This window comes from Nanorana parkeri, unplaced genomic scaffold, assembly GCF_000935625.1.
Source record: "Nanorana parkeri isolate BGI_ZX_2015 unplaced genomic scaffold, ASM93562v1 scaffold867, whole genome shotgun sequence".
Lineage (NCBI taxonomy): Eukaryota > Metazoa > Chordata > Amphibia > Anura > Dicroglossidae > Nanorana > Nanorana parkeri.
This window is the reverse complement of record NW_017307135.1, coordinates 162063-188327: the sequence shown is the minus strand read 5'-3', so window position 1 is coordinate 188327 and position 26265 is coordinate 162063. Positions and strand designations below refer to the sequence as shown.

The following is a 26265-nucleotide window of genomic DNA, read 5'->3' as shown; positions in this document are numbered from 1 at the left end:
TCATTCAAAAAGATCCTCATCCACGTTAGCTCCATGAAACAAGCTGAAAATAAAAATACACAGAAGTACAATTATTATCTTCTATTAATCAGGCTATGCAAGTACTAGGTTTGAATTACAGCATAAATGAGACAGTAGTCAACAGTGATGCTACACTAAAGGGTAATTCCACTTTCCCAAGTGAATTTGGGAAAATGGAATTACCCCCTCCAATCTGGCCCCCTCTCCCTCCCTGCTATACTTACCTTTCGGCGAACGGTCCTTCCCCTCTTCCGATGTCGGTGTACGATCTGTACCCCGTACTGTCATTTAGCGCAGTCCTGCGCTCTGGATTTTGAATTTCGCTCGTAAATGGCAAGAACTCATTGGCCCTCACAAGGAGAAGCGCTTCTGACCACGCTGACCAATGAGAAGCGCTTCCTCCTAAGAAGAGCTTCTCATTGGTCAGCGTGGTCACCGGGAAGTTTTAGAAATGGGTCGAGACGTAGACTTCCCAGCTTTTAGAATTCTGGGAATACCCAATTTAGAGATGCCTCTGTCGGTCAGTACTTGAGCTTGAATAGCCATGTGGGTAAAGCCATTGATCCTGAAACAGGTTGGTAAATCAGTCCTCAATAAAAGAAATGCAGATCATCTGGAAGGGCCCACTGAGCATCCACCAGAGTCTTATCAGTACCACATACACCTGGGCCAACGCAGAGCTATGAGGATCACTGGAATGCCCTCTGTCGAAATCAAAGTGGAGGAAAGGGCTAAGTGTGTACCAGGACATCCACTGCTTCCACTAAAGCAGTGGTTCTCAACCTTTCTAGGGTCGGGACCCCTTGGTAACATTTGCAAAGTTGTGGTGACCCCCAACGATAAAATTTAGGGATGACGCGGCTGCTGCAGCGAAATCTGGCGGCGTGGCAGGAGAACTTTCACTGCTGCGCTAGGAGAGGGCTGAGGAGGACTTGCATTAGTTTTGTTAGTTTTATTTTTTTATTGTTTATTTTTTTACTTTTTAAAATGTTTATCTTATCGTTTACTTTTTTACTTTTAATAATTTTTTTATCTTATTGTTTTTTATAACTTTCTCCTGGAAAAGTTTAGTCTGCTCGATGGAGCAGAGTAACACCTTTCTGCTGCTGTCAATCACTAGATGGGGACCTGATGGAGAACTGCAGGTCCCCCTCTGCTGACAGCAGCAGTGGGCGGGTGCAATAGCTAGTTTGCTATTGGCTAGTGCAAAGTGAAATAGCCAAATAGGAATCTAGCTATGCATTCCTATAGTGGTTTCTAACTGACTGCGGGCCCGATGTCAGGAAAAAAAAAAAAAAGAGCAGAGAAAGTGCTTCTCTCTTGGGTGGCCGGGAGCCTCTAGGAGAACCGCAGCACTAAAGGATCCCAGTAACTGGAAACAAACTGTCCAATTTCCTGTTAAACCTGGAGGTCCACACCCGATGACTCCACCTGGAAAACCTCTAGGTGTACTACCAGCTAAGGAAGTCTGCTGCCAATTATCCAAGCCCAGGATATAAACGGTGGACAAAGCTGAAACATTACGTTTTGTCTAGCACAGGATCTGCTCTACCTTTTCTGCTGTGCTGAGACTTCTGGTTCCTCCCTGATGGCTAATGCATGCCTCTGCAGTGGTATTGTCTAACTAAATCTGGATTGGATGACCCTCTAACCAAGTTCCAGAATGTTGATAGTGAAACAAGATTCCTCCAACATCCAATTCCACTGCACCACCAGGGTGCCCAGGACTCTTCTATGACTAAGGCCAGGTAAGGCAGAAATGCATCAGTTGTGGTCTTTTGAATAGATGCATTTGGAATAAAGTTTGATTTTCTTTGGAAGATCGTGTGCTGGTTCTACAGTTTTTGTGCCCAGACTCCTCCCCCAGTCTGACAGGTTGGCATCCATTGTGAGGATCTTCCAGAAGAAAGGACATCACCAACTCCAGAGCCAGACTGCTGACTCACTAAGCCAGAGACAACCCGACAAATCAGTATGTCCAAGGACTGGACCAACATGTCTCACGACAACAAAATGTTGTGTTGTAGGGGTCTGGAGTGAAACTAAGCAAATTGTGTTGCCTTAAAGGCCTCAAGGCTACCATCAGCCCCAGGTCTACCATGCAGAAGCAAAGAGCCAGGTGACTTCTCCTTGGTCTCAAGACAACCTTGTCTTAATTTAAGATCAAATGGGATCCTTGCAGGAAAACATTGATAACTCAGAAACCTATCTGGCTGAAGTGATGTACACAAGAAAGGCTGCTTACGAATTAACAAAGATAATAAAATGTAGGTTCAATTGAGGGTCTTTGTAACATCTGAAATGTCTATCAGAACATGGCTTTCAACACCTATGCCGTCAAAGCCAGAGACCTAGAAGAAGAATAGATGATCGGTTCTTGGGAAAACAGATCTGGCTGATCTAGTAGAGGCCATGGAACAATGACTAACAGACGAACAAGGTCGGTGTACAACACTCTCTGAAGCCAATCTGGTGCTATGAGAATGACTGCAATTATCCTCAGTTTCGATCCTTTAAAGTAGATTAGCTGAAAGTTTCAAAAAGAACTGGTGCAAGGACGTTTGTGAATACTCTTGAGGTCCAGGCAAGGCCCAAGTGAAAGGCCACCAACTGATAGTGGTTGTCCTCTACGTCAAAGCGAAGAAATTGCTGATGACCTGGAAAGATAGGAATGCGTAAATACGTCTCTGCAATGAAAGAAGACAAATTACCAGATTCCATCCACCTCTGAAGGTGCTGGTGGGGGGTGGGGAGTCCTTCATGCAGAAGTTGATTTCTCTTCAGGTTTAGAAACCCTGTTTTGTCATGGACGATTAAACCCCCCAAGCTCCGGGAGGTGGAAGAAGACTTGAGAAACAAAAGGAATATTTTGATGCAGGATAGGAAAGTCTAGACCTGCCCCATTGATCCTTATTTTTGTGTAGCTGGGGTAGGAGAGTATTTTTTCCCCCCATTGCCTTTTTAATAATATGATCCAGTGAAGAGGAAAAAAGTTGGTCTCCCACGAAAAGGTAGTCATAACAAAGCCTTCAAACAAGCTCTGCCGACCAGCACTTAATCCGGATTGCCCTGTGGATCTGGGCAGAAGAAAGGGTTGCCCGAAACAGAACTTTGCAATTGCATTGCAAATAAAGTATAACACAATCATTGTGTTGACCAGCAGTCGCCAGACCCCTGTTCAGCAATTTAGACTAGTCAACTGAAGTCTAGGAAAAGAGTACCACCCCAATTTCAAAAAAAGTTGGGACCAGTGTAAAATCTACATAAAAACAGAATGCAATGATTTGTAAATCTCATAAACCCAGATTGTATTCACAATAGAAAAAAGAAAACATATCAAATGTTTAAACCGAGAAAATGAACCATTTTAAAGAAGAAAAAGTCGGGACAGGGCAGCAATAAGCTGGCAATGTAAGTGGTACTAACAAGGAAGAGCTGGAAGAACTTTTTTCAACTAATTAGGTTAATTGGCAACAGGTCTGTAACATGATTGGGTATAAAAAGAGCATATTAGAGAGTCAGAGTGTCTCAGAAGTAAAGATGGGCAGAGGTTTACCAATCTGTGAAAAGCTGCGTCTAACAATTGTCAAGCAATTTCAGAATAATGTTCCTCAAAGTGAAATTACAAAGCCTTTAAATACATCATCGTCTACAGTAGATAATATCAACAAAAGATTCAGAGAATCTGGAGAAATCTCTGTGCGCAAGGGACAAGGCCGAAACGCAATATTTGATGCCCATGATCTTCAAGCCGTCAGACGGCACTGCATTAAAAACAGGCATGATTCTGTGATGGACATCACTGCATGGGCACAGGAATACTTCCTAAAATCACTGTCTGTGCCACCCGCTGTGCCATTCCACAATGCAAGTTAAAGCTCTATCATGCATTTTTTGGAATTGGGGTTGTACAGGCTTGAATGGATTGAAAGGCCACCAGGGAGTAGATGGATCAAGAAACTGCTTCCAATTGCTTGTCAGTAGGGTCCTTACAGGCTGGAGTGTCTTCTATAAGAATGATCAGAGATTCGTTAAGGTGAGACAATTACAGGAGGAGTAGACCCCTACGAGAAAAAGTCCTCAATGTGATAGAGTGCCAGGAACAATGGAGGCACAAAGGATAAAGATAAATTAATCAAATAAAGGGATGAGGAAACATTCTGCATGTTTTCATGCATTGAGGTGCATTGCAATAACTTAGACAGCCCATTTAAAATGAATGGCCTGTAACACATCAAAAATGTGTGTTCTGCTGTAATTCACACTTTAGAGAAAGTGGGAATAAAGTCCTATCGTTGGTGTCAGTCCTGCATCAGTGGCTGCAATAATAACTTCCAGCATTGGCGTCAGTGGCAGCAATAATAACCCTCAGCACTGGTATCAATTACCGCAATAATAACCGGCAGCAATGGTGTCAGTGACCACCATAGTAATCCCTAGCATTGGTGTCAGTGGCCACAATATTAAACCCCTGCATTGGTGTCAGTGACAGCACTAAAAATAAGCCCCAGCATTGGTGTCAGTGGCTACAATAATAACTCCAGCATTCGTGTCAGCGACAGCAGTAATACCCCCAGCAATGTTGTCAGTAGCAGCAATAACAACGCAAGCACTGGTGTCAGGAGATATAATAATAGCCCCCAGCAATGGTGTCAGTCACCAACTGCGCCCCCCCCTCCCCCCTCGCTTTGCTGGTCAGTGCTATTAACTCCCACACAAGTCAATGGCCTATACTGTTAACCCCCTTCTTCCCCCACATTGTTGCTCAGTGCTGTTTACTCCTCCCCCCCACCCCTTAATTGCTGGTTACTGCTGTTTAACCCCAACCCCCCCACCCAACTTCAAATTGCTGGTGAGTTCTGTTAACCCCCTGTCCCCTTACATTGCTGGTGAGTGCTGTTAATCCCCCTCCCCACCTTGCATTGCTGGGAAGTACTGTAAATCCCCTCCCACACCTTGCATTTCTGGTCAGTGCTGGTAACCTCTTCCCCTGACCCTTTGCATTGCTGTCAACCACCCCCTTCCTCCTTGCATTTCTAAACCGTTTTGTTAAACCCCTCAAATTGCTGGTCAGTGCCTACCTGTCCACACGCCCCTGTGCCACTCACTCTTTTATTGATCTCTTAATTTGGTTGCTCCTCAAACCAATAGAGATACCCCGTTCCTCCCAGGGCAGTCACAGGCCAGCTGAGAAGGTATGTCTGTGTGACCGCTGTCACTGCAGGCAGAGAGCCATATTCACAGGTTGTGTTGCTGCCACCCACTGTGTCCCTGAGTGCAGACTATCAACTGGAGAGAAAAAGGCTGTTGCAGCAGTAAAACAGGAAACTGTATCACATAGATCCACCGTAGGGTACTTCCACTTTAAAAACCTGCTGCGCAACGTCCCTCAGGTCCGATCTGTGAGTCTCCAGCAGAGCTGCTGTGATGGGTGAGAAGACACGGGAAGGAAGAGAAGCCGATACGTGCACGCACTAACTACTGTGCTGCATCATCAAGTCAAGCTTAAGGAGCAGTGGGAAAGTCAAACAGCATTATGGACAGAAGACCCTGCCCAGCCACCAAAGCACACAACAGAGCTAAACTCAAATGGTAGTTTGGGAATAAACAATGCCTAGTTTTCTTTGCCCAGAAAACATAGAAAATATGTTCGCTTTGTGCCTAGTGTCCATTTCTCCTATAGGTGGCTTAGCTCAATTATCATGAAGCTGTGCCCCTCAGCGGATAATAGAAAAAAATTACTTGTGGATTTAGGACCCATGCACACCATAGTGTTGTGTTAACTGAGCGAGATCTGTCATTTTAACATATGCTATTGCACAGCACACAGTACTACATGCTATTAATTATGAATGCACCCCCCCTCCCCTGCAATGCACCTGCCGCAAGGAATGTGTTGCTGTGGTGCACAACACGTGGTACCGCAATATGGTGTGTTGCTTTGAAAAATAACAGTGTATGCCTGTCTATGCGAGTGTGCTTAGGCACTCCTGTAGCCCCTGCCTTTTTAAAGCACAGCTTCCAAAGTTCAGTTCCTCTTTAGGTCTGATGCGAGTATAACATTTAGAAATGTGAGGTCAAATAAATTAACAAGCAACATAAAGGGTCATTGCAGTTTCTTACCAAATGTGAGAAACTGAGATTGCCCCCACAAATCCATCCCCTCTACCCCCTAGCACACTGGTCATACCTTTAGCAGAGTCCTCTCCCCCACCCGCCGCAGCCAGTGTACCAATTGTACCCAAAACTGCAGCCCGGCACTCAGAATTATGTATAACGCTTGCAAACAGAGAACACTCATTGGTCAGTGTGGTTAGATGATTGCTCACCGTTTGCAAGCGTTTTCAAAATTCAGAGTACCAGGCTGCAGTTTTGTGTACGGTGTACAGATAGTACACTGGCTGCTAAAGGAATGAGCAGTGGGGGCGGACTGGTGGGGGTAATTTTCATTTCTCACATTTGGTGAGAAACTGGAATTATTCATAAAACTGGAGCCATATACATACTACAATTATTATTTAAACTGGAGACATATACATACTGATTAAAACAGTCTGAAGAAGGGTCATTAAAATGCTCGTATGGATTTCCTCTAGACAATATCCTCATACACAACCAGCAGAAGTACTGTCTGCACCCAGTGCAGACCATTTTGTTGCACCCATCAATTTTCTGTAAAAACAAAAACATATATTACACTTTGTCATCTTGTACTAACACATGAAATGACCTACTCATACACTATGGGGTGTAATGAAAACTTCCTTATTACCGGTAGTCCTCCTTACCAAATTCTTTTTTAAGAAAACAGATCAGAACAGATATTTTCCAGCAAAAATTTGTCATCACCCAAAATGGATTGCTGCAATACCGAAAGAGCAATTTATGAGCATAAAAAGCAACTGTTCACTAAGTAAAGATTATATGGAACAGTCTGAGGGTATTATTACAAGGTATGAGGATAAAGATTACTGCCATTAGAAAGAAATTAATTTTTATATCCAGAACAATTGGGAAGAAATATAATATCAATAATCATTACTTGTAATATCTCCCATGTCATCTATTTTTTGGAATGTCCATGTGGGCTTCAGCATGTTGGCATGCTGATGATGCTGCATCAGAGGATTAGTAAGCATGTGAACAATATAAAGAAATAATATGTTGAGGCATATTAGGGATTTTCATAATGGAAAAATTGTAATAACCCTTGCAGTGGGGTTACCCCGGCACTGCAAGGGTTAACTGCTGGTTTGTTTCTATGTTCTGAAAAAAAATACTCACCCCTTCATTCCAGACGGCTTGTTCTTAGACCAGTCCCTAGAGCCTCTCTCCCCCCAAACAATGCAGCTGTATAAGAAACCTTGTGTCATTACACTGTATACAAGTGTACAGAAATGAGGACACTGAGGAACAATCCATCTGCGCAGAAGAGGAGGAGAGACGCTTCAGTGACCGGAGAAGCAGGGAGTCAGCGCGGCAGTTCAAGTTAGTATAACTTTTTTTTTGTTTTAACACCTAGACACAAATGAGCAGTTAACCCTTGCAGTGTGGGGTAGAACCCACTTTAAGGGTTAATAATACTTTTCCCCAGAGTTCTTCTGTAAAGGAGAACTATGGGATGAGTGATTTCCACTCACCTCATAGTTCTAGCCGACCTGCGACAATGAGACTGTCACAGGTCGGCTCAATAGATCTGGAGGTGAGCGAACACATACCAGGTTTACTCACCTCTCGATCCTGTCACGGCTCTCTGCCGTGACACGGGGAGGGACTGGATTCCCCTCTCCGATCTGCCAGCGCTGACTGGCAGAACGGACGGGGGAGGGGGCGGGTACAGCTGGCTCTGCCTCTAGATAACACACACAGGGACCATGTAGAACAAAAGTAGCCACCCTTCAGAAGGAAGGACAGTGTCAACATTAATTCAGAGATATGATTTGAGTATCTACAGCTGAGTGATACATAAATAATCTACATTATTGTTAATAGTTAAGGCATTTGAATGCATTTTCAAGATTTAAATTCCTGAGTTTAGTGTCACTTTAAGTAGGTGGGGAGACGTAATGCAGCCCCCTTCCAAAATGAAGTCTCCATTCGTCCCACTGTATCCTCTGAGTTTGACAGGCTTGGTGAAAAAATTTGTATTAATATGTGCTACTATTTTAGAAACCATGTTTGCTCTTTGCATATTGAGTCCAGTTTCTGGGTTTGCAGTGCTAGGTTGTGCTTTACTGTTCTTCCCACAATCTGTTTACAAGTCAGTTGATTTGTTGTCTAAGCTAGATCGAGGACAGATGCAAAAAAAAATGCAAGATGGATATATGCCTTCTCTTTATCCTCTAGCCTGCCCTGTATATCTTTGTGAGACTCCGACCGCTTGCCTGAATGTAGGTTCCACAGCGAGGACAGGCCTTGGAGTTTTGCTCTAGCCAATCCAGACTCTCCAGTTCTTCCATTGCCTTCTGCAGGACTCGCCCATATCTCTTCTCTAGAAATTTCTTACCATCCTCGTCTGCAGCCATATATTCATTACGCACTGTAAGCAGCTTCTCTAAAACAAATGAAAGAAAAAACGCTGGATTACAGAGTGCTTAAAAAGAGATATTGCGTCTTTAATTAGCTTTACATAAATGAGAAAACGTATTCATTATTAGACAAGCAAAAAATATAGAAAGATAAATGTTGCATTACAGAAAAATATGGCACAAAATGCTTTGAGAATTAATATGCCTCACCACCAATAGGGTGCTTTCTCCCTCCCTTTAAACATTGGAAACATAGCTACAGGAGCAAGTATATAAGTGCTGTTGGACATCCAAAAACTGAACATGCCTTTTACTAGCACCCAATAATCTGCTGTCACAAAGTACCAAGTAATCTTGCATATCACATGCTTCTAAGCAATTAAGATACAAAGTTGCCAGAGTGTAGGTTGCATGAGATCTGCTAAAAAAAATTGGATAATTCCACAGTTTATAATGGCCTTTAACCTTCCTGGTGAATCTCCACTACAGTCAAATCATCTCCTGGAAGCCCACGTCACAGTGATCCCTAAGGAGAGTAAAAACCCTGCCTATTACGCTGGCTACAGGCTGATCTCTGTGCTCAATGTTGATCTTAAGTGTGCGCAAATGTTCTGGTGAACCATTTTTTACCTCACCTTCCTTCGATTATGGACTTAGACCAGGCGGGTTTCATCCCAGGCAGGGAATCCCGCGATAATACAATTAAGCCACTTAACCTACAGCACTGGGCAACTGTCTAAAACACCAAGCCTTTTCCTATCCACTGATGCTGAGAAGGCGATCGATAGAATGGCCTGGGACTATATACAGGACACACTATGCTTTTTGGGCATTGAAAATCGGACGCTTGCTCGTATCATGACTTTATACACAAATCCTTATGCTAGTGTCCATGTTAATGGCTACCCATCAGACACCTTCCGCATCCACAATGGCACTCGACAGGGCTGTCTGCTCTCCCCCTTAATCTTCGTCATTAACTTGAAGTCCTTTCTCCATTTGGTACACACAGATCAAAACATTCATGGTATTTCTACTTCCCATACCTACAAAGTTTCACATTTAACTATGACCTTTTTCCCCCCCTCACCCAGTCTCTCAATTTAATTCCAAATCTCTTAAAGGCTTTGGAAACCTTTAAATCCCTATCTAACTTTAGGATCAACTATAGCAAATCCTTCACTATGAATGTTTCCCACCTACTGTTGTGGACCAACTATTTAATTTAAAGAGAAACTATAGTGTTTTTTAAAATCAATTTATTTTTATTTATTTTTAATTTAGGAGGTTGTAAACTGATATTTTATATAATTTGATTCCTATGTATATCATTTATTTTTTTACAAATATAAAAAGGGAAAAAAAGAAAAGGAAAGAGAATAATATAAGAACAATAGAAAAGAATTTAAAACCACCATACTTTCCCCATGAAAGGAAAACTCCACTTTCGTTAAAAAAAAAATATATAGCAATTAAAACTGCTACACATGCCATTTTGTGATTTAATATTATTATTTAGTAATTTATTATACAAAAAATGATCTTTCTTTTTTAATCTGAAGCTACTTTAATTTTCTAGAAATGTTAGAAACAATTGTTCACAAATTCAATGCAGTATGGCAACTTGGAGGTGTTCTGTACACTGATGAACTACAGAATACCCCCAAATATGTAATTTCCTGCTTGTGTGATTGGCTCATACATTTTCCCAGTAGTCTGCACTAAGATACAAGTAAAATTTTAGGCATCCCCTTCAATTGAATCTTCCTTTTTGGTTAAAAAAAAAACTCCCTAAGGATCAACTTTTTCTAAAAGGGATGTGGACACTGAAGCTATCCTCATTAGAACACAGAAAGTGTACCAAGTGGTTATAATGAACCCAAACCTTCCCATTCAAAAAAAAAAATGGAGGGGATTGCTTTTTCTCAACAAAATTGTAGTTACACTTTAAGGCTTCATTTTATTTTATAGGATGATGGATCCAGTTTGACTACACTGGAACCAAATATAATATATTTTCATTTACTTTACAGCACCGCTCAGGGAGCTAAGCTGCAAAATGAAAACACATTTCCACAAAAACACGGATCCCTGAGAACAGCCATCAGTAAATAGGCATAGTCGAAAAAAGAACCTTTCCACTGCTGCCATCACTGGCTGAACACTGTGGCATGAACCATATGCAATTTATTTACTATTTGAGATTTTAAAAAGTGACTTAGTGCCTAGATCTCTGCACGTCCCTGATATCTTAGAGCTTGTAACCAGAAAAGGACTTTTTTAACACACAAAAAGGCATTTACACAGAAACCCCATGTTTGCCTCCTATAGCTCTACCCAAAGATTTTGTCTTTATCCCAATATGCTTAGCACTTCTCTAGTGTGGGTTGCAGATTTGTGCTCCCTGGCTTTTGACGAGACATTCTTTTCTCCCCTCCTGTTCTTCTAGTACCTCTGCTTTTTATTTTCCCTCCTCACAGCTGGGTCTTCCCAACAAAAGTCCTCCTGCTGTGCTATTGGGGCAATGCACTGGAGGATTGGATGGTACTTAGAGAAGAAGGGGTATTGGAGCAGAGGTGCACTTCTGACCTTAAGAGCAAAGAGAGCATCAGAGAAGAAACGAGACACTAAATGTGGGATCAGCGCAAGACTGCACGAGGAATAGATGGCAGTGGGTGATGGACAATAAGGTTGGGGAGAGGGTTTTTAGACAGCAGGTAAAAAAAAATGGTCAATAAATGTAACGCTCAAGCCAAAACTCTTTTGTTTTTGGTAGAGTGGGGGAGCATTAGAATCCCTGTTAGAATTTTAAGTGCTGTCTGTGTACCACCTGGGAACAACATCCCCCTTTATTATCATGGTGACTACTGTCATCTGCACAAAAAAAGTGATGATAAATTGTCACTAGAACAGTTCTGGTGATAAATTGTCTAAGAGCAGATTCCGGTCACAAGGACAGGACAGGAAAGTAGAAGGATATCAGCTCAACAGAAACTGAAAACAATACAAATCTGAAAGGGTTCAAACATTTATTTACAATTGAATATTACAGAGCAGAAAAAGTAAAGGTCCAAGCACAGAAGGGAGAATAGGGAGAGGACCACAGCCTCACCTACAGCCCTAAAACCAGCACCACCAACACATGAAAGAACAAAACTGAGAGAAGGTGGGACATTTGAGTGTACTTATAGGAGTCGAGAGAGGGGGGTCTGTTTAAACAGATGATTTTTTTGTGTGTAATACAAGGATCATTTCTTCTGGCTAGTGGTCTTAGAAGGACCTACACTAAGATGTCACAGTTAGAACAGAGAATAAAAAAAAAAAATACTTGAATCAGCCATGTGAAAGTAAGTGGAGCACGACACCCCCTTCCTTGTCTCCACAATTAATCTACATTGTGACAGCAATTTTTCTATTTTTCCATAGCTGTCCTTAGAGGGGCAAAAAAGTAAACAGCCTCCCGAAAAGACATCATATCTTGTTACAAAGCCAATATAGACCTACCTGAAGTTAGTTTGCATGGGGAGACTCCGTGGTAGGTCATCCTACAAAGGGTACAAAAAGCATACCGACAGCTTGTGCAAATACCCATTGTGCCCCCTGGCTCTTGCATTACAGGAGTCTGACAGCTTGGCCGAGGACAATAAACCACATCAGTCATCAAGTCCAAACTGGATTGCAAGAGGAGACGATCATAGCGGCTGAACAATTGTTCTCCTACTAGTGCCTTTACCTGCAAAGTACACAAATTTACACTTTTTTGGAGAAATGATTTGAACCGTTTTCAGACTCTACATTTACACTATTCATAGGATATAAAAACTGAAAACAACTAAACAAATATAGTGCAAATACAAGAGCCATGCATATTTTAACCTGAATCTTAGTGTCCTTTGAGTATTTCTTCCAGATCTGTGCAGTTACCCAACATGAAGCAAGTCCTGAATTTTGCTTGTGTGCAGAAGCTTCCTGTAATAAAGTATGTTCACTGCTGTTCCCTTTCTGTGCATGGTGACTGACTAAGTATCCACCCCTCTATATTTTTCTGTAGGCAGCCTTAAGCGGGTGGACTTTATATCCTTTGTGACTAATAATGTATACAAGTGAATGAACGTTTTTGGGCCTGGCATTCAGCCTTAATGTTTAATATGCACAATATCTTTACTATTGTCAGGCTAACTCAGTGTAATGTTATAGGGCACTAGGGTTATTTCCAATTAAGCTACTGTGAGTATATCACAACACCATTTTCTAAAATGATCAGTCTTGGTGGTTTCAATTGCATAGTGAATACAATTTCAATGCAACTTCATTCTGACAGATTAGATACAGCAGTGTAGGGTGGCATCATGATCAGCTGTATCGTTTATATTACTTATCTTCCTTATACCTGTACTTGTTTTTAAATAATACTTTACAATGGGTAACACTCACAAGTTGTCAACACAGCTGTGTCTACAGAATGCAGCTATTTCCATAAGTCTGTGTTTGGAATCATTTTAACGGCTGCATTCTGCAGACACGACTGGTCGAGAACTGGAAAGACAGGCATAAATAATATCACAAAGGTGACAATTGCACTGCCCTGTTTTATACATGTCTGAAAAGTGCAGTTGCCTTTAGTGAAAGTGTCATAAAATGAAGAAGCCCAAAGAAATGACTTACATTTCCCCCTGGCCACACCTCCTGAATGCCATGCAGTTCAGTATATATCTATTGCTGAAATCAGCAGGGAAATCAACACATGTAAGAGTGTCAATGTCCTGGGTCCCCCACAGCTCTTATTTGTCTCCCCTCCTACGTCCACCCTTTACAGAACATACTAGTCACAAGAAGTTCAAAAGAAAAAACCTGTGAAAGCTGGGGACCCAGGAGTTTGACACCCCCAAAATAGTCAGTTTCTCTACAGACTTCATTAGAACATTTCGACTGAATGGAGTTTATGACAGGGCTGCTTTAAGTCAAAACTGAGGATGTTAAATACATTTAAAATTCACTGCATTCACACATCTGCACACATTCCAATATACAGATATATAAATATATAAGCACTGAAAGGTGAATCTATAGTCAAATGTCAACAATTGCTGGGGTGGATAAAGAAACAGTAAGGAAGCATTAAATGAATTGCCTTATTCTAGGTAAAAAGCCACTTCATTCTCCTTTCAGAGTGCAGAATAAGTAATTCTATAATTCAACAGGCATCATGTGAACAAAAAGCTAAGCCTTTAGAGAGCAATCGAAAGGATGCATGTCAGTGTTCCGAGTGCAAAAAACAGCCAGTTAGGGTTTCCTTTAACAAGACAGAAAGGCAGGCTGTATGCTTTCTATACATTCCACTGTACAGCAATTGCTAAAGCAGTGGCGTGCTATAAACAATATGAAAAGTATTTTCTTGGCTCTATGAGGCATAACAGCAGACAACCACACATGTACCTATCCTATTGATGGCAATTTGTATAGCATGTATACTGTAATGTTAGTGACTGAAAAAATTCAGTATGCACCTCTACATTCTTGCATTGCATAGCGCTGACCAGAACATTCCTGTTCAGGTTGTGCCATTCAATTTATCTCTAAAACTTGGAGCGTTCACAGTGTGGTCAGAACGGAGCCGGTGTAACACAGAACTAAGGTTTGCTGTTCCCCTGACTCCCTTACTAGTCTCCCATCATCAGCAGGGAACTTACACACAGAGTGGGTTGAGTAAAGAAGTGCTGGATTCTTCATTGCAGAGCTGCAAAAGGAAGTTACAGGATGTATGATACAGTGACAATTCTCTGTGTATCCCTTGTGCTTGACCATGTGACCACATGGCCAAGCAGAAGGAACAGATAGTTAAGCATCACTGTGCCAGTATATTTTGTGTATATAAAATTTCAGTAACTCTTTCAGACACATGCAAATTCAAAAAACAGAATGTGAATTTGAAAACCTCAAATTCCCTTGAAGGTTTGATCTCATTCAGATAAGATAATTAGTGCCATTATTAAGCTAAACAACTGTTGACAGAAAGCTGGTTTCTCACAATGGCCAAAAAAGGGTGCCTTCTAGTCAACTGAATAGTTTTTTCTGACATATCTGGTATAGCTGACCTCTAATGTTTTTCCATTATTCGTATCTAGCTTACTCACAAACGGATATTGTTATGGGGAAACTTTGTGTAAACAGCACGCCCAGGCTAGTTAACATTAGTTAGACTAGTTGGCACCTGTTGATGGCATTTATGGTGCTGTGCTGACACCTAGAGTTGGAAAAATGGAGATACACCTTCCATAGAATTTAACACAAGTGTAAGGGCAATGCCCACATGTAGGCCATCAACTTTTCTGAATAAAAGCAGCAGTCCAGGTTCAATAGTTAGGACTTCATAATGTGACTTTGACCAAAGAGGACATCACTGAAACAAAGGACAACTAAAGGCCACATTTAGAGACTGCAACCAGAAGCCATTTTCCTAAGAACCCTTGATAGCCACGAAGTTTCTGTTCGAATCTTGTAACCCTGTAATTCGAAGTTAAATGTCCTTTTAGTGTATCCCCTTATGGAAACCATTCCATGTGCTAGAAAGGATAGATTAGTGGGTGCATGTGTGTGCATGTAATTGTAGCAGCCAGTAAGTTTATCTATGTTTATGTCTTTTGTATTGCTTTTCCTGTAATTAAGTAGTTTGAGCACATGGCATTTTTGTATGGTAAAGTACGTTAAATACTGCTGGGGTCAGTTTCCTTGGGCTTTACTACAATTAGACAACAAATATCTGTAAAAGTTTTGCAACCAGCCCTGTAATTTCTATGTAGCTCTGCACTAGAGGATTTTGCATCTCTCCACTCATTGTGCTCTGCATGTAAATTTACTGTGGAACAGCAACATCATAGCAAATGTCCCTAAGTTCATAAGCCATCATAAATTTAGCTAAATATGGAAAATGAACAAGAAAAATAAAATGAACAACAAGTTACCTGAGCAGGTGTAGCGACAGATGTGCATTTGGGCTCAGGACAGTTAAGTGCATGAACCTGTCCATCCTTGATTTGAATTTCAAAGTAGTCACTAAGGCAGCTATTACAATAAACATGGCTGCAGTCCTTAAAATACGTACACTCACTGCCTAGCTTCTCAGAGAAACAGATATTGCATAAGAATGGTTTGCTGTCAAAACATTTCTTCTGCTGACTCTCATTAAAGTTCAATATGTGTTTGATGAGGGCAGACACAGATTGGACATCCTGGATAGCACGTCTGTCAACTGCTCCCTCTTCAGGAGTGGCTGTGGCAATGCAGTGACTTGCTTTTTCATGGGTCTGCATCAAGGTGTGTGTTCCATTACTGTGAAATTTAATTTCATACGGTGATTTTATATTCAAGGACTCCAGAGTCTCCTCCTTAAGAAACTGCATCCAAGCAAACAAAACGACACATCCTCTGTTCTCCTCCCATAAATCGTCTAAACGCTGGCACAAAAGCGCAAGCTGAAATATTAGGTACATAAGAATAAAAAAATTGTATTTTATAGTAGTATTTGGCTACTTAAATTGTACCTGTGCCAAAACTATAGACTTTAAAGATTTTACATATGTTTAACAAGCAGTAAAAGAGTTAAAAAACAAACCATCCCTGACCAGCGTAGCCTCATATTCTGTGAACTAAGGCCTCATTCACACAAAGCTCTTGGATCCGGCTGCAGATTCCTGACGCAAGAATCTCAGGGGGATCCAGACAGATGCAGTCGCTTAGTCTGTACCACTTGAGATGCCTGCTGCAGAAGTCCGCATTCTGACCGTAAAGTCTTGTGTGAGTGAGGCCTAATTTATCTTAAAGATCACAACAGAGATTCTCTAGATGGGTTAGGTTTCCTATAGCTTACATCACCTGCAGTTTGTTTACATTAGAAAACTGCAGGCTGCCTGAAATTTGAAGATGAATTTCTGTACAATAACCATAGCAACAGAGATCAGTGGGGTTTTGTTTTAAAGAGCTTTTCCTGTTTATCCAGAATCATCCAATGTACTTTTTTAACTATAGTCTAGGCACAGGCTCACAACATGAACTATGCACACGAACATAATTCCCTATCAGAGAACCTACATTACCACATTGTGATTATACAGTGCTGATGTGCAACAACTCATAAAAGTTGCACAGGGTTGTTAGTCATGGCAAACACATGACCTGGACTAGAAAAAGAAAATGTAGAGGATGCTTGGCTGTTAAATACATTTCCTTTCTGGAAAGCACCTTTTTGTGTGACTGAATAATAAATCTCATCTTTGTATATTTTTTATTGTAGTCTTTTTAAAAAAAATTGCTGTGTACAAATGAAAGTTAGTACAAGTCCAGTAATAGTTAACTCTGTTTAGACTTAACACACCAGACAGACAGAAAGAAATTGGTCCAAAACACTTGGAACAAAAGCTACCTACAGACCTCACTGACTATCACACGATCCAGTCAGTTTTGGCCAGATCAGAAGATTATAGTTATATATATAGCTTCCTTTGAGCATGTTTTGCCTTCACCCGGACAAAGGGGCCCTGTGAAGTCTACAAATGGTTTTAACATTTTACACAAGAAATGGTGAGCATTTGATTGCAAACACTGGAATGCTGGCAGTGCCTTCCCCCATTGCCTTTATCAAAATGTTTACCATATGCATGTGCAGTACAGTCAGGGAGTCAAACATATACCGGGGGGGATTTATCAAAACTGGAGCAGACAAAAACTGGAGCAGATTTGCACTGCAGCCAATAAGCATCTCTCTCTCATTTTCAAATCTCACCTGAGCAAACTGTAGAGAGATGCTGATTTGTTGCCGTGGGCAACTGTTCCAGATTCTCTTTGCTCCAGTTTTAATAAATTCCCCCCACTGTGTATGTAAGTATACATAATTCATATACTGTACTATGTATGTATGTATATGTACTTCAGTTAGGTTTGATATATAAAGAGCAAGTCTTGCCCCCTGATCATAAGTATTTCACCCTTCCCCACACCATATACATAATTACCTAAATCTGATAGCCACGGCATTCCTCAATGTTTACAGTCTGTGACCAAATTCTTGCTTACATGGTCCCTACAGATTTTGGAGGGGCCATTTCTCCAGGCTGCAGAAAGCTGTAGCTGTCAAAACCAGGTAAATATGCATTTGGAGTGGTTAAGGGTTGGGCAATTTTGATTAGGGGCAAGGCAGGAAGAATAAGTTTACCATATGAATGCTAACAATTAACCTCTCTTACTTGTTGCCTTTTGTTCTGCTAAATATACCATTGAAAGTGTTTTGTTATATCTGTTAGATAAGTGCACAAAATACCTGTAGATTTTGCTAGAATTCCTGTGAGCTGATAACTTCCTGTGCTCTTTGCCTGTGCACAAGGAAGGGTTATGGAGATTGGGGGGGAGGGGAGGAATGAGAAGTTGGCTGTGTTCTTTGTAATGCATCACAAATGAAGTAGGCAGTGCTGATGCTTTAGACCTGATGCTTTAGAATTCAGAGCCAAAACTACACTATGCTGTCATGTCAAAGAGGAAGAAGCACAGTATATATTTCTGGAAACATCAACAGTATTTTTTCTGTATTTGCAGTGTGTTTAAAAGGATAAAACATAGGGACGTAAGAAATATGAATATGTTTGTAAATTCTGTCTTGACATACGCTTTAAGCAAGACTGAGTTAAACAGATCCTCTATGTTCTCAACATCTAACCAAAGCACAGGACTCACTACATCACGGTTAAATCCAAGATACTCATAATTTCTGATTATGCTAAAAGGAAATAGTACAAACTGTAAAATAATATTTTGACATTATATGAATGAATGCTTTACCTGTTTCGATGAAAGCCACTTGCAGCTGAGTGTGAAGATGGGGCTCGTAGTGGAGGGGTATCCTGGAGGAAGTTCAAAGTTCAGGACAATTGGTGGCAGAAAGAAAACTGTGTCCTCAAAGCTCTCCACTATAGTGTTTGCTGCAGAACTGGCTAAAAAATAGAAATTAAAGAGCCTAATAAGCTATTTTATGCATGTTTTCTTGTTTGGTTGTCTGTCTAGTAGAAAAAAAAAAACTACTTTTACTTCTCACTTTCTATAATGATATAGTAAAAGGTTACTGTACTTAAGTAACAAAAAGTCTGCAATATGCCAAATATGTCATGTGACAGGCAGGCTGGTCATGTGACAGGCAGGCTGGTCATGTGACAGGCAGGCTGGTCATGTGACAGAGAGACCCTCCCTGTCAGGGTAGAGGAAAAACAAGATGAATGTTATTCACATGCCAATTTCAGAAAAAGGCAGGAGATAATCTGTGCCAAAACTATAGACTTTAAAGATTTTACATATGTTTAACAAGCAGTAAAAGAGTTAAAAAACAAACCATCCCTGACCAGCGTAGCCTCATATTCTGTGAACTAAGGCCTCATTCACACAAAGCTCTTGGATCCGGCTGCAGATTCCTGACGCAAGAATCTCAGGGGGATCCAGACAGATGCAGTCGCTTAGTCTGTACCACTTGAGATGCCTGCTGCAGAAGTCCGCATTCTGACCGTAAAGTCTTGTGTGAGTGAGGCCTAATTTATCTTAAAGATCACAACAGAGATTCTCTAGATGGGTTAGGTTTCCTATAGCTTACATCACCTGCAGTTTGTTTACATTAGAAAACTGCAGGCTGCCTGAAATTTGAAGATGAATTTCTGTACAATAACCATAGCAACAGAGATCAGTGGGGTTTTGTTTTAAAGAGCTTTTCCTGTTTATCCAGAATCATCCAATGTACTTTTTTAACTATAGTCTAGGCACAGGCTCACAACATGAACTATGCACACGAACATAATTCCCTATCAGAGAACCTACATTACCACATTGTGATTATACAGTGCTGATGTGCAACAACTCATAAAAGTTGCACAGGGTTGTTAGTCATGGCAAACACATGACCTGGACTAGAAAAAGAAAATGTAGAGGATGCTTGGCTGTTAAATACATTTCCTTTCTGGAAAGCACCTTTTTGTGTGACTGAATAATAAATCTCATCTTTGTATATTTTTTATTGTAGTCTTTTTAAAAAAAATTGCTGTGTACAAATGAAAGTTAGTACAAGTCCAGTAATAGTTAACTCTGTTTAGACTTAACACACCAGACAGACAGAAAGAAATTGGTCCAAAACACTTGGAACAAAAGCTACCTACAGACCTCACTGACTATCACACGATCCAGTCAGTTTTGGCCAGATCAGAAGATTATAGTTATATATATAGCTTCCTTTGAGCATGTTTTGCCTTCACCCGGACAAAGGGGCCCTGTGAAGTCTACAAATGGTTTTAACATTTTACACAAGAAATGGTGAGCATTTGATTGCAAACACTGGAATGCTGGCAGTGCCTTCCCCCATTGCCTTTATCAAAATGTTTACCATATGCATGTGCAGTACAGTCAGGGAGTCAAACATATACCGGGGGGGATTTATCAAAACTGGAGCAGACAAAAACTGGAGCAGATTTGCACTGCAGCCAATAAGCATCTCTCTCTCATTTTCAAATCTCACCTGAGCAAACTGTAGAGAGATGCTGATTTGTTGCCGTGGGCAACTGTTCCAGATTCTCTTTGCTCCAGTTTTAATAAATTCCCCCCACTGTGTATGTAAGTATACATAATTCATATACTGTACTATGTATGTATGTATATGTACTTCAGTTAGGTTTGATATATAAAGAGCAAGTCTTGCCCCCTGATCATAAGTATTTCACCCTTCCCCACACCATATACATAATTACCTAAATCTGATAGCCACGGCATTCCTCAATGTTTACAGTCTGTGACCAAATTCTTGCTTACATGGTCCCTACAGATTTTGGAGGGGCCATTTCTCCAGGCTGCAGAAAGCTGTAGCTGTCAAAACCAGGTAAATATGCATTTGGAGTGGTTAAGGGTTGGGCAATTTTGATTAGGGGCAAGGCAGGAAGAATAAGTTTACCATATGAATGCTAACAATTAACCTCTCTTACTTGTTGCCTTTTGTTCTGCTAAATATACCATTGAAAGTGTTTTGTTATATCTGTTAGATAAGTGCACAAAATACCTGTAGATTTTGCTAGAATTCCTGTGAGCTGATAACTTCCTGTGCTCTTTGCCTGTGCACAAGGAAGGGTTATGGAGATTGGGGGGGAGGGGAGGAATGAGAAGTTGGCTGTGTTCTTTGTAATGCATCACAAATGAAGTAGGCAGTGCTGATGCTTTAGACCTGATGCTTTAGAATTCAGAGCCAAAACTACACTATGCTGTCATGTCAAAGAGGAAGAAGCACAGTATATATTTCTGGAAACATCAACAGTATTTTTTCTGTATTTGCAGTGTGTTTAAAAGGATAAAACATAGGGACGTAAGAAATATGAATATGTTTGTAAATTCTGTCTTGACATACGCTTTAAGCAAGACTGAGTTAAACAGATCCTCTATGTTCTCAACATCTAACCAAAGCACAGGACTCACTACATCACGGTTAAATCCAAGATACTCATAATTTCTGATTATGCTAAAAGGAAATAGTACAAACTGTAAAATAATATTTTGACATTATATGAATGAATGCTTTACCTGTTTCGATGAAAGCCACTTGCAGCTGAGTGTGAAGATGGGGCTCGTAGTGGAGGGGTATCCTGGAGGAAGTTCAAAGTTCAGGACAATTGGTGGCAGAAAGAAAACTGTGTCCTCAAAGCTCTCCACTATAGTGTTTGCTGCAGAACTGGCTAAAAAATAGAAATTAAAGAGCCTAATAAGCTATTTTATGCATGTTTTCTTGTTTGGTTGTCTGTCTAGTAGAAAAAAAAAAACTACTTTTACTTCTCACTTTCTATAATGATATAGTAAAAGGTTACTGTACTTAAGTAACAAAAAGTCTGCAATATGCCAAATATGTCATGTGACAGGCAGGCTGGTCATGTGACAGGCAGGCTGGTCATGTGACAGGCAGGCTGGTCATGTGACAGAGAGACCCTCCCTGTCAGGGTAGAGGAAAAACAAGATGAATGTTATTCACATGCCAATTTCAGAAAAAGGCAGGAGATAAGAGCTGGAAATGAAGTTGCAGCATGTTTTTCGACATTAGTACTTACAGTTTAAACCTCCCTCTTATACCAAACAACCCCTCAAAAAATCCCTAAACCTAATCCCTAAAGAGACCCTTTTACATCTATAAATAAATCCAAAAGAGAAGTAATGAAGTACTTACCTCTTTAGGGATCAGGATTAGAGGATTAATTTCATGTCTGCCTAAAGAGGTAAGTATTGAACTTCTTTTCTTGCAGTGGGCTGGATTTTTTTTATAGGTGGATAAAGAGTCTCTCTAGGGATTAGGTTTAGGTATGTCACTTCCTGTCTGGCTAAAGAGGTAGGTTGATGTAGCATAAGTGTAGTGTAGTGCACTACACTTATGCCATGCACAGATCAAATATCAACCATTTCCTGCAGAATCGTCTGAAATTCAATGCGTGCGTGGACCTGCCAGCAACATCAGACTCGTCAAAGTTCGACTGAAAAAGGAGTCAGGTGGAAACCGCTAACCAGCTGCAGTTACTGTTCAGGTGTTATTGCTATTAGACCTTTCTGCTGCTTTTGACACCGTGGACCACCTGCTCCTCCTCAAAAAACTCTACTCACTTGGCCTACAAGACTCTCTTCTTGGCCTACAAGACCTTCTCTTCTCTATCTACACCTCCTCTCTTGGTCTTATAATAATAATAATAATAATAATAATACCCATTGGTATATATTAGATGCATATATCTATACATTTACAAAAGCTTTTTAAAAGCATATAAAATAATCTAATGGCACATAGTGTGAATGAAGACATATTAGACACAGTTTACCTGACTTACATTTAACAGATATTTTGAAATTTGGGGGAAGTTCCAGGCACACTTGGATTTCCCCTCCTGAAGCAGTGTCAGCTCTCTTAAACTCATCTTCAGAGTATATACTACTGAGAGCTAGCAGTTCATCCTCCTGGGCTTCCTGATTTTCAGTGGACATTGGTTATCTGTGGAGGGCATAAAACAGTATGTTAATCATTTCAGTGAAGTTGCTATTACTATGACTGTAGAAAATAAGTCAAGGCAACTGGACTTGCTGTATTTTTCTTGAAGACATTTCGCTGGTCATCCGACAAGATTTTTCAGAATGACTTGTACAAAAATTATCTGGGAATAAATATGGTGAATGTTGCTCCAATCAACATAATCTGTTAAACATAACCAGCATGGGGTCAGAGACCTCATGGAGGTAAGATGTTGATTGCATTTGCATAATTGGAGGTGGCATTAACCTGCCCAGAGAGAGGCGATAAAACAGCAATATATGCGGCAGACAATAGATGCCCCCCTACCCCCCAGCCCCTTTCAAGCATGGCTTCTCCATTTTTAAATGAATGTCTTCTTTTACACCTCTTTGAAACCAGTCCTCCTCCCTGTCTAGGATGTGTACTTGACTGTCTTCAAAGGAGTGACCTTTTTCCTTTAGACGTAGGTACACTGGTGAATCCTGACCAGAGCATATGGCACATATGCTGTGCCATACGCTGGTGTGACTGCTGTTTTGTTTACCGACATACAATTCGGAGCACTCCTCACTGCACTGGACTGCATACACAATGTTGTTCATCTTGTGTTTTGGCGTTGGGTCTTTTGGGTGAACCAGTTGTTTCCTCAGTGTATTGCCGGGTTTAAAGCAGACAGGGATGTGATGTTGAACAATCCTTCTAAGTTTTTCAGACATCCCAGCTACATATGAGATGACCAAATTATTTTGTTTGTCCTGCATTTCCCCCTCACTGGTAGTCTTGGTGTTCTTTCCTTTCTGTTTTGACAAAGACCGAATCTGGATACCCGCAAGTTTTGAGGGCCCTTCTGGGGTGTTTGAATTCCTTTGCCTTCACCTCTGTGCTTTTGGGTATTTTTCCCAGTGGTGTAGAGTCCTGATGACTCCCAGTTTGTGGTCTAGAGGGTGGTGGGAGTCAAATAGCAGGTACTGGTCCATGTGTGTTGGTTTTTGGTAGAAATCTTTATCCTGCCTCCTTCCTTCTTCTACTGTTACTAAACAGTACAAAAAAAGCCAGTTTGTTGTGTTGCATATCTTCCCGTGAGAAAACTTGATCTTATGAGTTGATATGGTCAGTGAAAGCCCATAACTCTAGTTTGTGAATCTTAACCCAAATGGCATCCACATATCTGAATGAGTGACAGTGTGTAACTCCCTTGAAGGTGGTCAGGGCCTTCCTTTCTACTTCTTCATGTACAGGTTAGCCACAATAGGTGAAACTGGTGATCCCATGGCACAGCCATGTTTTTGCCTGTGGAACTAGTACTTGTACCTAGTTGGTACTCAGGCAAAGGCCCAAAAAGACACACACTTGATCTGGGTTAGATTCTGTTCTGCTGCCTAGGGTGTTGTCTAGTAGCAACCGTTTTCTCACTGTTTCAATTGCCTTTGTGGTGGGTATGTAGTTGAAGAGGGATGTAATATCATAGAATACCATTGTTTCTTCTGTGCCCAATATTAAGTTCTGGATTTTGGTTGCGAAATCCTGAGAGTTCTGTATGTAATGCTGTGTATTTTCAACCAAGGGAGCCAGGACTCTGGCTAAGTATTTTGCCACATTGTAAGTCACAGAGTTTCTTAGGAAGTCCATATATACATGGAGGGGCTTCGCCAAGGTAAAGGAAAGGATACATAGCCTGATCAATGGCCTTGTCATTTTTTTGCTGTTGTAGTAGGTCTATAACTTTCTTCTTGTAATCACTGGTTGGGTCTCTTTTTAGGGATTCATATGTGTTCTTATCATTCAGAAGTGCACTCACCTTATCATCGTAGTCAGATGTATTGAAGGAGAACTATGGCATAAGTGTTTTCCCCCATAGTTCTCCTAAGGGTCACAGGAGGACACAAACTAGCGTCCTCCCGTGATCCAAAGCTCAGTATCCCGCGAGCTACAGCTCGCGGGATACTGAGACCGCCGCAGCCGGGACGGATACCGACATTACTGTCTATATCCACCCAGCTGCGTGAGTGACAGCTGGCTCTGCGTATCTAGAGGCAGAGCCAGCTGTAGCCGCCCCGTTTTTAGGGATTCATATGTGTTCTTATCATTCAGAAGTGCACTCACCTTATCATCGTAGTCAGATGTATTGAAGGAGAACTATGGCATAAGTGTTTTCCCCCATAGTTCTCCTAAGGGTCACAGGAGGACACAAACTAGCGTCCTCCCGTGATCCAAAGCTCAGTATCCCGCGAGCTACAGCTCGCGGGATACTGAGACCGCCGCAGCCGGGACGGATACCGACATTACTGTCTATATCCACCCAGCTGCGTGAGTGACAGCTGGCTCTGCGTATCTAGAGGCAGAGCCAGCTGTAGCCGCCCCGTCCGTTCCGCCAGTCAGCGCTGGAGGATCGGAGCAGGGGGGAATCCCTGCAGAGAGCCATGAGTGACAGTCACGGCTCTCTGCAGGGACATGTGATCGAGAAGTGAGCGAGCAATGCTATGTGTTCGCTCATTTCCCGATCTATTGAGCCGACGTGTGAAAGTTTAATTGTCACACGTTGGCTCGAACTGTGAGAATGAGGGATTTTCACTCACCTCATAGTTCTCCTTTAAACACAACCATGCATCTCCCTTTATCAGCAGGCAAGAAGGCGATACTTGTGTCTTTCTTCAGGGATATAACCGGCCTCCTTTCTTCTGTAGTGCACCGAGTGTAGGACTCTGTGTCCTCAATCTCTTTTTCTATTTTAAAAGGGAAATATCAGGGGTCTATTTAATTTAATAAATAAAATAAAAAAATACTTTACATTTTTAAAAAGGTTGGGGGGAAAAAAAGACATTTCGGTTTTGGTCTTTCAAATTTTTTAATTTCGGTTTTGGTTTAAAAGTTTCATTTCAGTGCATCCCTACTAAAAATAATATGATCTAAACGCTGTTCACACAGCATAAAAACTGTTCTACAAATACAAATGGCTACAGGACTAAACTCAAGGGCAAGTTCCATATAAATAACTTGTAATGACAGGTATAAAGAAAAAACACACAAGGAAAGGCATGCAAAACGACGACGGCTTAAAAGGAGAACTATGGGGTCAGTGTTTTTCCCCATAGTTTTCCTTAGGGTAACGGGAGGACACAAACTAGCGTCCTCCCGTTACCCTAAGCTCAGCTACTGCTCGCGGTATACGGAGACGCCGCAGCCGGAGCGGATCCCGACGTAGATGACGGGATCCGCCCAGCTGCGTGAGTGACAGCTGGCTCTGCCTATCTAGAGGCAGAGCCAGCTGTACCCGCCCCCTCCCAGTCCGTTCCGCCAGTCAGCGCTGACAGATCGGAGCGGGGAGAGGGGAATCCAGCCCCTCCCCCTGTCACGGCAGAGAGCCGTGACAGGATCGAGAGGCGAGCGAACCCGGTATGTGTTCGCTCACTTCCCGATCTACTGAGCCGACCTGTGACAGTCTCATTGTCACAGGTCGGCTAGAACTATGAGGTGAGTGAAAAGCACTCACCTTATAGTTCTCCTTTAAAACTATTGCAAAAATCCAGACCTCTCCATAACTTATATATAAATAACTCCAGATTAACAAAATGTACCTTGGTGATGTTAGTTGTAAGAATGAAAAGAATAGCCGGACTCACTAGAGGAACTCTTCATACAGATGACAAAAACACAAAGCCATTCTGA

The 26265-nt window shown here is 41.4% G+C and overlaps 1 protein-coding gene across 1 annotated transcript; it reads right to left on the bottom strand.

Annotated features, from left to right (window-relative positions):
* On the bottom strand, nt 1-26265 carry RNF14 (ring finger protein 14). The gene is made up of 8 exons (XM_018565621.1): nt 26175-26265; nt 22421-22581; nt 21138-21289; nt 15512-16021; nt 12054-12282; nt 8406-8575; nt 6563-6693; nt 1-43 (listed from the first exon to the last, which is right to left on the bottom strand). The coding sequence occupies exons 2-8, from the start codon at nt 22572-22574 to the stop codon at nt 1-3; spliced, it is 1389 nt and encodes a 462-aa protein (XP_018421123.1). The 5' UTR covers nt 22575-22581; nt 26175-26265.

Bases quoted from the DNA above. Each gene is read 5' to 3' on its own strand.
- RNF14 (XM_018565621.1), bottom strand. From the start codon at position 22,574: ATGTCCACTGAAAATCAGGAAGCCCAGGAGGATGAACTGCTAGCTCTC. The intron at 21,290-22,420 runs GTAAGTCAGGTA...TCTATTTTTTAG, and splicing joins TTTCAAAATATCTGTTAAAT to CCAGTTCTGCAGCAAACACT. The intron at 12,283-15,511 runs GTAACTTGTTGT...TGTACTTTGCAG, and splicing joins CTGTCGCTACACCTGCTCAG to GTAAAGGCACTAGTAGGAGA.